The 14,347-nt window shown below is 38.1% G+C and overlaps 2 protein-coding genes across 2 annotated transcripts; both read left to right on the top strand.

Annotated features, from left to right (window-relative positions):
- Nucleotides 1-269: 269 nt before the first annotated feature.
- Nucleotides 270-2,248, top strand: LOC126796112 (putative H/ACA ribonucleoprotein complex subunit 1-like protein 1). The gene is made up of 4 exons (XM_050522878.1): nt 270-475; nt 700-848; nt 949-1,064; nt 1,907-2,248. The coding sequence occupies exons 1-4, from the start codon at nt 358-360 to the stop codon at nt 2,055-2,057; spliced, it is 534 nt and encodes a 177-aa protein (XP_050378835.1). The 5' UTR covers nt 270-357; the 3' UTR covers nt 2,058-2,248.
- Nucleotides 2,249-10,382: 8,134 nt separating this feature from the next.
- LOC126795637 (receptor-like protein EIX1) lies at nt 10,383-13,536 on the top strand. The gene is made up of 2 exons (XM_050522439.1): nt 10,383-13,132; nt 13,305-13,536. The coding sequence occupies exons 1-2, from the start codon at nt 10,383-10,385 to the stop codon at nt 13,318-13,320; spliced, it is 2,766 nt and encodes a 921-aa protein (XP_050378396.1). The 3' UTR covers nt 13,321-13,536.
- The last annotated feature ends 811 nt before the right edge of the window (nt 13,537-14,347 follow it).

Genomic DNA, 14,347 nt, shown 5'->3' with positions numbered 1-14,347 from the left:
TGTCTTATACAACAGCCTTCCCTCCTAAAAAATAGCTTGTGAAGCTTGAACATACCAAATTGAATTTTAAATGGAACTGTCACATCATTTTGAGAATGTTTTATTCACTTTTTTTTTCAATACAAATACAAATGATTTATTCACTTGCAAACTGAGATATATAAACATTCTCAAAGAGAAAGAAAAAAAACAGAGATATATAAAGGAGTGGTATTTTAGTCAATTTGAAGCCGACTAAAACCCTATCAAAACCCTACACTCTCTCACTCCTTTGAGTCGTCTTCAAACCGCAGCCTTCCTTCTCCCCAACACAGCTCTCCTCTCCTCTTCTCTCCTCGATCAACCACACTCATCATCATGCGACCTCCTAGAGGCGGCGGCAGCTTCAGAGGCAACCGCGGTGGCGGCGGCGGTTTCAGAGGCCGCGGTGGTGGCGGCGGCTTCCGCGATGAAGGCCCTCCTTCCGAAGTTGTAGGTATGTGACTTCTTTTCTTCTTCTTCTTCTTCTTCTTCTTTAATCACTCAAAAAAAAAAATACCCAGAAGAGATTGAAGCTATATGGGCTTGTTGTTAAGGCTATCAGTAATGCGTCTTTGTATCAGTTTGTATTTGATTGATATTATGTCTTTTGCTTAGAACATGGTTTCTTTTGATTGAGTAGTTGATATTGTGATGACTTTATTGATTCTGGGTATGCAGAGGTGTCGTCATTTGTTCATGCATGTGAGGGTGATGCTGTCACAAAGCTCTCACACGAGAAGATACCCTATTTCAATGCTCCTATCTATCTGCAGAACAAGACTCAGATAGGGAAGGTCGATGAGATTTTCGGCCCCATTAATGAATCTGTGAGTGTTCTCTTGTCGCTCTTTTATGGTGCGAATTTTTGTTGTATCTTGTGCGTGTAGTATTGACATGTAATGTGGTTCGTTTGGGGTTTGATTGCAGTATTTCTCGGTCAAAGTCAAGGAAGGCATCGTGGCTACTTCATATGCACAGGGTGATAAGTTTTATATTGACCCGGCCAAGCTTCTTCCTCTTGCAAGATTTCTTCCACAGCCAAAGTATGTTTTTCCTTGTTGAATTTTTTTATTAGTGTAATAAGACATCATGTGCCTTTGTAACAAGCAAAAGACAAATGCATACCATATTACTTGTGACCTCTGTTTCTTGAATGTTTATTATCAATGTAGGAAGACAGCGGACAGAGATTTGTTCTCTTGTGATTCTTGGTTTTGGTGTAGTGAGTTTTTACTTTAGTCATTGTGGTGTTAGGACAATGAGACTAAAATTCCGAAAACTTGAGGTCAAGCCAGATTCAGTCTAAAAGGGGAAGCAATAATCTGATCACTCTAGCTTTACTGTTGGTCCCACATTCTTAGCAAACTACTAGTGTTCCTTGGATTTTTAACTATATTGCAACACAACTCTTAGTGAAACTTATTTATGAATCTTCTGGTGTGTCGGTTGTTTTTACAGCTTATTTCATGTTAAGTTCTTATATATATAGTTTACCCATTGCCCCTGCTTTATATCTTTGCGTATCATTAAAAGTTTTCAAATAACACTGTCTGCTGTAACTGAGTACCCTACACATGTCTTCTTCTTTTTCTTTTGGATGTATTTTTTTTCCTTTTTACCATGTTGCTGAGTTTCTTGAAGCTGCATTGTCCTTTGTTAATAAGTTTAGGGAGTTTTTGTGCTTGTTGCTTCTTCATTTGCCATTTCTATTTTCTTTTGGGTTCTTGGGATTGTGCATAGGTTGAAGGGGGTTTCAGGTGTTATTTGATTCACTATTAGGATAGGCTTTCATTCAACTCCTATGCTCGACTGTGATTGACACGCTAATGATTTAATATGCGGAATGTTTTTGGTCTTCATTGAGATGAATTTGAAAATTGTGCAGGGGACAGAAACCAGCTTTTCCTCGAGGTGGAACACGTGGAAGGGGAACTCCAAGGGGCAGAGCACCTTTTCGTGGCAGGGGACCTCCAAGGGGAGGCAGAGGACCTCCAAGGGGTGGGCGTGGTGGTTTCAGGGGCAGAGGAAGATTTTAGAAACGTTGCTCTCCCCATTTCATGTTGTCACAATTCTCGTATGCTTAGGACTCGCAAATGTCACTATATCATGCCTGCTTTCAGGGGTGACGTGTGGTTTTGTGGATGTTCATGTTTATTTTTATGTTTACATTTATCTTGCCGAAGTACTTGTACTGGATGAAGTTAATCATAGATGTTTATTTTGAATTGATCTAAACTCTGATGATGACCCCGTCTCCAACGATGCATGCCATTTTTTTTCCTTGCATCTGTCATTTGGTGCTCAGGATCAAAGAGGATAAGTTTTCTCATTAGATCCAGGATGTTAAAGGAAGAACTTACAAGTTGACATTGAAGTAGATTATTGAATATAAAGAAATGGTGTACCTACCATGTGTATTTGAAAGTGTAACGACCCCAAAATTTCAAGTCTAAAAACTCAAAATTTCAAAGTCGTTAGAACACCAAAACTAATCTCAATGGAATCGAAATCATTTAACGTGCACAACGGATCATCACTGAGTTCTCAATACAACTCAGAAAAACCAATTATTACAACCCAAATTTATAATTCAACATTACATAAGATGGAATGGTAATAATCCTCCAAACTCTCACAAAACTCACAAATAATTCCACTCAAATTCTCACACACACAAATCCACGCTAAAAACCTCACCACAAGCAGGATACGAACGACTTCGAGCCTCCGGAGTCGTCACTCAATCTCCACTAATCAACACCTGCAGAATTATCCCCTACACCATCGAATTGGTGCACCGGGATTGTAAACACAAACCCGGTAAGCTTTACAGCTCGTATGAGTAAAATGAAAATATAATTCGCATATCAATATATACGAAAATCCAGAAATCAACAAATATAAATGCACTCATGAGTCAATGGACGGCCCATCTGGTCGTCCCAAAGAAATATGAAATAAAACGCTCATGAGAAATTAAGTAACCCTTCTGGTTACCCAAATGCATTTATATTACGGGTACCAAGAACGCTGGTACACATCTGTTACCCCTCTCGTAATACACCGCCGATATTGGATAGCCACCCGCTACCCAACATCCAAAACAATCTGAGTACCCATGAGCAGATAACCACCCGTTACCTCACATGCAGTACTAAGACAGACAGACTAGAGCTCTAACTGTATCGTAACTTTCGCCCGGCCAAAGGCTAGGTTCCGACTTGCCAAACACGTACAATAATCTCACATCATATTGTACCAATCACGTCCGAAGACAAATCAACATTTTAACAATCTCAATGTTAAAAATCACGTACAATAATCTCACATCATATTGTACCAAAAATCATGTCCGAAGACAAATCAACATTTTAACAATCTCAATGTTAAAATCACGTACAATAATCTCACATCATATTGTACCAAAAATCATGTCCGAAGACAAATCAACATTTTAACAAACTCAATGTTAAAATCACGTACAATAATCTCACATCATATTGTACAAATCAAAATCACATGCTCGATATTTAAATCTCGTCATCGAAATGACATAAATCACGATAAAATCATAACAGTATATTATATAGCAAACTATATATATATGTACATATTTACCATTTATACAATATATATATAATCCATTATATCGTATACATGTCATATTTCATAAACACGTCCGAAGACAAAACTCGTACGAAGACAAAACATTTTAACAAACTCATGTTAAAACCACGTACAATAATCACACCTCATATTGTACAAAAATCACATCACATGCTCAACATTTAATTCTCGTCATTCGAAATGACCAATTCCAATTTCCAATGAATTCATAACAGTATATAATATAGCAAACTATATATATATGTACTTATTACCATTTATACGATATATACGTAATCCACTATATTGTATACGTGTCGTAATTCAATATTAAAAACTCTTGCAAAAATCTTGGAATCACCGCAAGGGTAGATTCGTAAATAAGTGAGATTTTACTCACATTCTTTCCTGCGTGCAACTTCCACGACCCTGAAACTAATTTCCTCACTCGTTTCGTCAGTCACCTAATAGCACGATAAATGCTTAGAAAATGATATTTAAAATATCAGGTGACGAGTTCAGCACAGCTAAATGTTGTTCATAAAACATTGTTCACGGAACACTGTTCATGTTTACTAATCACTGTTTTTACTAAACCACTGCTCACAGTTACTGTTTTACCAAAACACTGTTCAAAGTTACTGTTTTACCATGACACTGTTCACATTTGCTGTTACAAATCACTATTCACAGTTACTGTTACAGATCACTATTCATGCGGAGTTACTATTCACAGGTACTATTCATTCGGCGTTACTGTTCACCGACAGCCACCAATCATCACCAAATTTCACCACCACAACCTAAACAACATTTCCAACAACTTCCTAGTTGACACCAAGGTCTAAATCCGAGTCTAAACAGTCCAAACAACGAAGAACATGAAATCGGCACTATTCACAAACCCTAGAAATTGAAATTTTGATTCGGGTACTTACACTTCGATTTGGCTCGATTCCTTTTGTGGGAATGTTGCTGGGACTGAGACAAGCAAAACCCCCCAAGAATTTTGAGCCATGGTGGCCGGAGGAGGCGGCGCCGCTACAGCAGTAACTTCCGGCAGTTGCTACACCGTGTGTGGTTGTCGCCGGAGTGCAAGGCGTAGCCCAAAAGATGGAGCTCGTCGAGCCCGTCAGTTTGATAGGTGGCACAACACGAGGCGACGTCGGATGGTGGAGAAATCGGCCGGAGAAGGTTTTTTTGGTCGGGTGAACAGTGTCCGAGCTCGGGTGAACAGTACCCCGAGCTGATTTTTAGAAAAATCTGATTTTTAATCTCCTCTCCTTCCTTTTATACTATTTCCAAAATCGGAAACGAACTTCCGACGTTAATAACTTTCGCGTCCAACGTCCGATTCGAACGCATGACGTGTCCACGAATTCGTAACGATGAGCTCTACGACTTTCGTGAAGGAAGTTTTCGCAACCGAGCGACGGAATAAAAGTCGATCTATACGTTGCGGTAACGTTACTTTTCTAATTAAACGATCTGAGAACGTTTCCGTTTTCGTTTCGAAATGTCGCAAACCTCCAATTGTCGTCTTGAATTAATTTCACAAGTTTAACACTATGAAAATACTCGACATTTAGTTTCTAAAAAATTGGGTTATTACAGAAAGACATTTCTTTTAGTCTCTAAGTTGTTGAGTTTAAGACATCGATGGGAATCAATGCTGCTTAAAAATGAGACCAAGTCCCTGATTGGTCCCAGAGTGATCTTCTTGTAAGTACAGTAACAAAGTAACTTTGTTCACTGCGTGTCTCTGATATGACTACAATAAAAATTCATTGTCTATACAAAATTGTTGGATTTTTAGGCTATAACTAGTTGGTCTGTTGGCAACACAATTTTTTTTTCCCAAATTGGTGAGCAACAAAATTAGTTGGTCTAGGAGAACGGGCAACCTGTACTCCTGTAATAGTGTTCAAACGTTCAAACTTCCATAAACATCTAAGACCAGGCTTCTGTGTTCAGAAAGATCCAATTCAGTAGATGAGATAACTTGTACTGCTAGCATGCATGCTGTTACTTTCCACTTTTCCAGGTCTACATATAAAACCAGCATCTTAAAAGTTCAATTCATTGATTGATTACCTATTACTATAATTGATGTGTAAAACTGGCAACAAATTTCAGAAAATTGTGTTGAAGAACGCAAAAAAGCACCAGTAAAATTCAGTTTTAATCTGTTCAATAAGGGTTGCTTCCTATACATTTTTTCCAGTGGCTTTGGTTTGTTTGCATTAGCTCTGTCATATTCCTATTTCCCAGACCGCAACATGAAGTTTTTACTATTCCATAACGTCCAAATTACCATCATCCATCTTTCAAAAACTCTAACTTGTGCATTGAGGGCTTTCTCAAGCCCTAAACTCTTAAGCATCGCTAGAGGTTGAAGCCAAAGAATCCGCAAAGACAAATCTCTATAGCGATCAGGAAGCTGTTTTAACTCAATAAAAAAAAAACCCCTTCTCAAATTTCCAAATAAGCTTTCAGGCAATTGATACTTGCTAATATTTACATTTACTTTTCTCTACAATATGAGGGTGGACCAGATGCTGTAACACAGGAGTATACCATGTTCTGGTGTGGCTGTATATAAGGTCACTTTTTGGATTTGAACTCCAAGTAATGTATACCATGGTACGGTATACCATCTCCTACTCTCCAAGTAATGTTAGAGCTAACCTTGTCCAGAAAAGTGCATTTTTAAAAGGTGAATGCATCAGAGGTTTCAACATCCAAGGAGAGCTTATTCCATCATTTGCATTTCTCAATTTTGCATGTATATCTTCGTCTGCCATATTGCATTTCTTGCTTCTCTCATACAGTCAAGTCCTCTCAAAATTACTCTCTTTTATGGGCAACACCAGCAGTCCAAAACTAATGTCAAAGTTAGATATTCATATGCTGAAATGAAAGTAGAATTAATTTCTGTTTTCTTGGCTTGTAACAATTTGGCAACCTTATATCAACTATCCACATAGTACTGGATCAACAGATGAGCTACTCTGTAGTCTTTTCTAGATTGAAGTTCTTGTCAGAATCAGGTAAAATCCCCAAGTCAATGAATTAAGATACATCGAAACTATCTTTTATATCTAAAAAATTAAAGGAGGCTCAAGATGGTTACTTGAGTTAGAAGTAACTGCAGTAACACATTGATCAGGTAACTGAAAGATTTTTCTGGTAGAGGTGGAATCTAGAGTTTGAGTCACTCATAGTATACTCAGGCAGATTCTGGTAAGTTAACTCAGTTATGAACTAAGATGACAGCTGTTTCAACTGGCTTCGTATGCTGATTTAAATGGTGAAAATCAGTAAACTTGCAATTTTCAATAAACAATATGATTGAACAGCTGATAGCAGAAGCAATGCATGAGGGGGAAAGTGTCAAGCCTCAACACCCTTCTACCCTCAAATCACCCCTCAAATGGATATAATTAATTTACTATGCCTTGCCTTCTATAATTTACCTTTAGTTAAACGAACTAATCAAAATATGGTTTCCACCGAGTAAATGTAAGTAAAAAAGTGAAGATGAGTTCTACTTAAAAGAACCAACTAAAAATCTGCTGGGATAAACTACAGGATAAATATTACTATGTAATTGATATATTTTTGGCTTGTATATACTGTATAAGTGATACATTGTCTTGCACTTGCATAAAGTCTACACTCTGGTCTCTGTCTCTCTTTTCCTTATATATGTTTATCGATTTGAGATGTCATTGTGTTCTTTTTCTTCAATTTCTAGCTGCATTTGCTCCTTATAACAATGGATGTGTGAATGTGGCAAAATATAGCAGTTTTGCTTTCTAAGACGAGCTTCTGTTTTCAGAAATCTGGAAATTTCCTCAAGCTTTCATGCATTACAACCTGTAGTAAACATGTGAGTCCACATTGTAGCTAGTGCAAGGACCTCTAACGCAGTTACTAATTTTTTTTTGGTTAAAAACGCACTTACTACTCTTTCTAATGAGTGTTCCAGTCGATCCCCATTTCATTGGCTCCCTTTTTTCCTTATTCCTCGTTTTATATATATCCTTTATCTCCCTCTTTTTCAAATTGGTTGACAATCAAGTCAATCAATTTACAAGGCACTGTGTTTGGAATGGACAGAAGAAGGTCCCCTGCTATTTCGATGATTCTACGTATGCAGTCTCTGAAAGTGTTTTGCTTCAACTATATATATATATATATATATACACTCCACTTACTATGTTGTTTTCAAATCATCGATCTTCATAGTCATCATGTTGTTCACTGTAATGAGTGGTATGTCTTCTATGCACTGTGTTGGTTGGGCTTGTGTGCCTGGCCATTGCCTCTGCTATTTGTTGCTCCAGCGTTGGAAGCTCCGACAATATCACTACGTGCTTCGAGAGTGAAAGGCATGCTCTTCTCCAGTTCAAACAAGGCCTTGTGGATGAGTCTGATTCTCTTGCTTCTTGGAAAAGTGAGAAAGATTGCTGCAACTGGAGAGGAATAGGATGCAACACCCAAACATCTCATCATCATTTCGATGATCAGATTTATATATCGAGCATGTGATTTTGATTTGTACAATATGATGTGAGATTATTGTACGTGATTTTAACATTGAGATTGTTAAAATGTTGATTTGTCTTCGGACATGATTTTTGGTACAATATGATGTGAGATTATTGTACGTGATTTTAACATTGAGATTGTTAAAATGTTGATTTGTCTTCGGACGTGATTTGGTACAATATGATGTGAGATTATTGTACGTGTTTGGCAAGTCGGAACCTAGTCTTTGGCCGGGCGAAAGTTACGATACAGTTAGAGCTCTAGTCTGTCTGCCTTAGTACTGCATGTGAGGTAACGGGTGGTTATCTGCTCATGGGTACTCAGATTGTTTTGGATGTTGGGTAGCGGGTGACTATCCAATATCGGCGGTGTATTACGAGAGGGGTAACAGATGTGTACCAGCGTTCTTGGTACCCGTAATATAAATGCATTTGGGTAACCAGAAGGGTTACTTAATTTCTCATGAGCGTTTTATTTCATATTTCTTTGGGACGACCAGATGGGCCGTCCATTGACTCATGAGTGCATTTATATTTGTTGATTTCTGGATTTTCGTATATATTAATATGCGAGTTATATTTTCATTTTACTCATACGAGCTGTAAAGCTTACCGGGTTTGTGTTTACAATCCCGGTGCACCAATTCGATGGTGTAGTGGATAACTCCGCAGGTGTGGATTAGCGGGAATTGACGGACCGCTCAGAGGACTTGAAGTTATTTATCTCCAGCTTGTGTGAGGATTTTGTGTGACTATCTTGTGAGTTTGTTGTGAGGATTACGCAATTCCATTTGTTATAATATTGAATTATAATTTGGGTTGTAATAATCGGTTTAACTGAGTTGTATTTTGAACTCAGAGATGATCCGCTGTGGCATTTTAAATGATTTCGATTCGTTGAAATTGTTTGGTGTTTAACGACTTTGAAATTTTGAGTTTTTAAGCTTGAAATTTTGGGGTCGTTACAGTTCTTGTCAGAATCAGGTAAAATCCCCAAGTCAATGAATTAAGATACATCGAAACTATCTTTTATATCTAAAAAATTAAAGGAGGCTCAAGATGATGACTTGAGTTAGAAGTAACTGCAGTAACACATTGATGAGGTAACTGAAAGATTTTTCTGGTAGAGGTGGAATCTAGAGTTTGAGTCACTCATAGTATACTCAGGCCCAGAATCTCAGTTATGAACTAAGATGACAGCTGTTTCAACTGGCTTCGTATGCTGATTTAAATGGAAGAAAATCAGTAAACTTGCAATTTCAATAAACAATATGATTGAACAGCTAATAGCAGAAGCAATGCATGAGGGGGAAAGTGTCAAGCCTCACCACCCTTCTACCCTCAAATCACCCCTCAAATGGATATAATTAATTTACTATGCCTTGCCTTCTATAATTTACCCTTTGTTAAAAGAACTAATCAAAATATGGTTTCCACCGAGTAAATGTAAGTAAAAAAGTGAAGATGAATTCTACTTAAAAGAACCAACTAAAGAGCAAGGCAAACCTTAAAATCTGCTGGGATAAACTACAGGATAAATATTACTATGTAATTGATATATTTTTGGCTTGTATATACTGTATAAGTAATTCATTGTCTTGCACTTGCATAAAGTCTACACTCTGGTCTGTCTCTCTTTTCCTTATATATGTTTATCGATTTGAGATGTCATTGTGTTCTTTTTCTTCAATTTCTAGCTGCATTTGCTCCTTATAACAATGGATGTGTGAATGTGGCAAAATATAGCAGTTTTGCTTTCTAAGACGGGCTTCTGTTTTCAGAAATCTGGAAATTTCCTCAAGCTTTCATTCCTTACAACCTGTAGTAAACATGTGAGTCCACATTGTAGCTAGTGCAAGGACCTCTAACGCAGTTACTAATTTTTTTTTTGGTTAAAAACGCACTCACTACTCTTTCTAATGAGTGTTCCAGTCGATCCCCATTTCATTGGCTCCCTTTTTCCCTTATTCCTTGTTTTATATATCCTTTATCTCCCTCTTTTTCAAATTGGTTGACGATCAAGTCAATCAATTTACAAGGCACTGTGTTTGGAATGGACAGAAGAAGGTCCACTGCTATTTCGATGATTCTACGTATGCAGTCTCTGAAAGTGTTTTGCTTCTACTATATATATATATATACTCCACTTATTATGTTGTTTTCAAATCATCGATCTTCATAGTCATCATGTTGTTCACTGTAATGAGTGGTATGTCTTCTATGCACTCTGTGTTGGTTGGGTTTGTGTGCCTGGCCATTGCCTCTGCTATTTGTTGCTCCAGTGTTGGAAGCTCCGACAATATCACTACGTGCTTCGAGAGTGAAAGGCATGCTCTTCTCCAGTTCAAACAAGGCCTTGTGGATGAGTCTGATTCTCTTGCTTCTTGGAAAAGTGAGAAAGATTGCTGCAACTGGAGAGGAATAGGATGCAACACCCAAACAGGTCATGTCACCAGTCTTAATATCTCCTTTAGTACTATTGATGCTTACTACTATTCTTCCCCTTCTGAAGCCCCTTTAAGAGGTGAAATTAATACTTCACTACTCGACTTGCCTTACCTAAATTACTTGGACTTCAGTTTTGTTGATTTTCAAGGAATTGTGATTCCCAAATTCATTGGCTCTTTGAGTCGGTTGGAAAAATTAAGACTCAGAGAATGTAATTTTAGTGGGCATCTTCCTCCCCAGCTTGGAAACCTCTCTAATTTGCACACTCTTGATCTGTCTTATAACGATGGTGTTAGTTTGGAAAATCTCGAGTGGTTAACTCATCTTGTTTCCCTGAGATACCTAAGCATGTCGAGCCTAGATTTTTCAAAGGTTGTGAATTGGCCACAATCTTTAAGCAAACTCACTTCACTGAACGAGCTTCTGTTAGATGGGTGCAACCTTCCTAATATGAATCCAAGATCAATTTCCTTGATCAATTCATCCACCTCTCTTCAACTCCTCCACCTCTCTTATAATAATCTTAACTCTTCAATATTCTATTGGATAGCCAAGGCCAGCACCAGCATTATCCATATTGATCTGTCTGGGAATAAGCTTGAAAGTGGGATACCAAAAGGGTTTCAAAATTTATGCAGCTTAGAGTCGTTGAATTTATCATATAATAATATTTCTGGAAACATTGAGGACTCTACAAAAGCCTTGTATTGTGCTAACAACACACTTGAGACCTTGGACTTGGACTATAACCACTTTTGGGGTTCAATTCCAGAACTAACAGGTTTTTCAGAGTTGAGATATTTTGATCTCTCTTGGAATAATCTGAATGGGTCTCTAACCGAGAGTATCGGGCAACTCTACAGCCTCCAAAATCTGTATCTCAACGGGAATTCTATGAGTGGTGTCATCACAGAATCCCACTTTCGGAACCTCTCTCGTTTACAGGCACTGGGACTCGCGCTTAATCGCTTTTCCATGAACATCAGCTCTGACTGGAAGCCACCATTTCAACGACTAAGTTGGTTAGACATGTCCTATTGCAACGTGGGCCCAAATTTTCCAAAATGGATTCTAACGCAGAGAAATCTTTCTGAGCTTTATCTCTCTAATGCCGGAATATCAGGATCATTACCTCCTAATTTTTCTGATATACTTTCAACTGGCTTACAAACTATAGATTTCTCTACGAACCAAATCCATGGGAAACTGCCGAATCTGTCAACAACAAGCTTGGGTTATGTTAACTTGGCTTATAATCGGTTTTTCGGTGCAGTGCCACTATTTCCTCCAACAATCACCTTGTTGGATCTCTCGTATAACAAGTTTTCTGAGCCCTTGTCTTCCATCTGTGAAACTAATTCCTTCGGGGCTCATAGTCCATTGCTTAATCTCGACATTTCTCACAACCTGCTGACAGGGGAGCTTCCTAATTGTTGGATGCTGTTTCAACAATTGATTTCATTGAATCTTGGATGGAATAGATTATCTGGGAAACTACCGAGCTCATTAGGAAATTTGGAGGGGATCGAAGCAATGCGTTTACATGAAAACAAGTTTTCAGGAGAATTGCCTTCTTTGGAGAACTGTACTGGATTACAGTTGGTTGACCTAGGCAACAATAACCTGTCGGGAAAGATACCAACATGGATTGGCCAAAGCCTAACCGATTTAAGCATTCTACGCTTACGCTCCAACAAGTTCAATGGATTCATACCTATGTCCTTGTGCAATCTAGCCACCATTCATGTTTTGGACTTGTCTCGCAACAATATTTCAGGAGCGTTACCACATTGCTTCAGTAACATAACAGCTTTGGCTGATGATATTGGAACAGATTACGATTCTTCAACAGAACTTGTGTGGAAAGGAATAGAAATTGAGTTTGGGAAAAATCTTGACAGCATGAGAAGCATTGACATGTCTAGCAATTACTTGGTTGGCGAAATTCCGGAGAGTATAGCTAGAATGACCGAGTTGAAATCCCTCAACTTGTCAAGAAACCATTTGACGGGAAAGCTTCCTCAAGACTTTGGTAACATGAAGATGTTGGAATCCCTTGATCTGTCAAGAAACAATTTATCTGGTGAAATTCCCCCAAGTTTTTCGACATTACACTTTCTCGGAGTGCTGGACGTATCACACAACCAATTGTCAGGAAGAATTCCAGGAGGCACCCAACTTCAGGGTTTCAATGCTTCTGTTTATACTGATAATCTTGGACTTTGTGGACCACCATTGACACCAGATTGCTCAAGAAATGGAACCACTCCAACGGATGATAACAAGGAACGTCATGATAATGATGGCCACATAAGCCTGGGATTTCTTATCAGTGCAGTGTTGGGATTCATCACAGGGTTTTGGGTGGTGTGTGGCAGTTTACTGCTGAAGAGTTCTTGGCGATACGCCTACTTCAAGTTCTTCGATGATTCAAGAGATTGGATTTATGTCAAAATGGCTGTGTACAAGGCAAAATGCAGAGGAGACTACTTCAAAGATAAATGGTACGTACACTAATCTAAACTACAATAATTTGTTTCTTGTGTTCATGTTGTTTGATCACTAAATATGCTTTTAGTATAACAATTGTATAGAAATGAAAGAACGCAAATATTTGTTTCGTCTTTTTATGTACTGTGTTTTGATTGTCACGCATTTGTTTTGACATGATGTTAGGAAATTCTGGAATTGAGGGAAATGAGCCTATTACCCCGGAAGCAGAGGAATTCATGGCTTATTGTGGAGTGTTTTCATATGTTATGGCTATCCTTTTCAGAAAAATAAAGCTTATGCGTGTTTATTTTGAGAACTGTATGATTGGTGTGTATTATGAGCTGGTATACAAGCTGTTTTAGTTCCGTGCAGCAAAACGTCTCTTTTGTTTCTTTCAGGTTGTACTGTACCTATAGATTTCTCAATCCATATGAACCGAGCTGCTAGTGTGCTACTACTGTTTAGTTGTAAACAATTGAATGAATGTATTATAATCTAGCCTGATCAAGCATGTTTCTATCATGTCTTTTTACTCCCAGCCCTTCTTTTTCTAGATGAGTATTTCAATATAATCTTGCTCAAATACACCATTCAGTGCATAATAAGTATCGGAAAGTTATTTTAGTGCATCACTGAATCTTTGTATGAAGCAAATCCCCAGAGAATATCCAATCTTTCATCAAAAAGATTCGCCATGCATGTACATGTACCATTCCCTTGAAACATAAGGAGGGTGCTTGTGTAAACCTATCACTTAAGCTACTTGGTAGTTAGTTTTTCCTAAATATTTTGGTCATTTGAGAATGATAGTGGTTTCTTGATTTGTCCGGCCAGTATCCAGTTTTTTGGTAGAAAACCATACAGCATTTTCGAGGTTGAACTTACCATCATTCTATTGTTTGGCCCTTGCATAAAGTCCATAATCTAGCTCTCTTTTATTCAATCAGAGTTGCAGACTTGCAGCTCTACTGTTATATATGCTTTTTTTTTTTGAAAAGAAAATGAAATTACACAGAGCCACCCCTAGGGCGCCCCACAACGGAAAGATCAAGAAAAAGAGCAGAACCGGTCTGTGGAGGAATTCCATGCCAAGTAGTAGGAGAGGGCAGAGAAAGGTCAACACTGGCAATGGCATCAACAAGGAAGTTAACTTCTCTAAAGGCATGAGAAATCTTCACATCCTTGAATCTTCCAATGAGATCTTTAATATCTCTAATGATAGATTT

This window comes from Argentina anserina, chromosome 5, assembly GCF_933775445.1.
Source record: "Argentina anserina chromosome 5, drPotAnse1.1, whole genome shotgun sequence".
In the NCBI taxonomy this organism is placed as follows: domain Eukaryota; kingdom Viridiplantae; phylum Streptophyta; class Magnoliopsida; order Rosales; family Rosaceae; genus Argentina; species Argentina anserina.
The sequence above is the reverse complement of the archived record's forward strand: the minus strand, read 5'-3'. Positions and strand labels throughout refer to the sequence as shown.

Coding starts and splice junctions, on each gene's coding strand:
- LOC126796112 (XM_050522878.1), top strand. CDS start 358: ATGCGACCTCCTAGAGGCGGCGGCAGCTTCAGAGGCAACCGCGGTGGC. Junction 849..948: donor TCGGCCCCATTAATGAATCT/GTGAGTGTTCTC, acceptor GTTTGATTGCAG/TATTTCTCGGTCAAAGTCAA. Junction 1,065..1,906: donor AGATTTCTTCCACAGCCAAA/GTATGTTTTTCC, acceptor AAAATTGTGCAG/GGGACAGAAACCAGCTTTTC.
- LOC126795637 (XM_050522439.1), top strand. CDS start 10,383: ATGAGTGGTATGTCTTCTATGCACTCTGTGTTGGTTGGGTTTGTGTGC.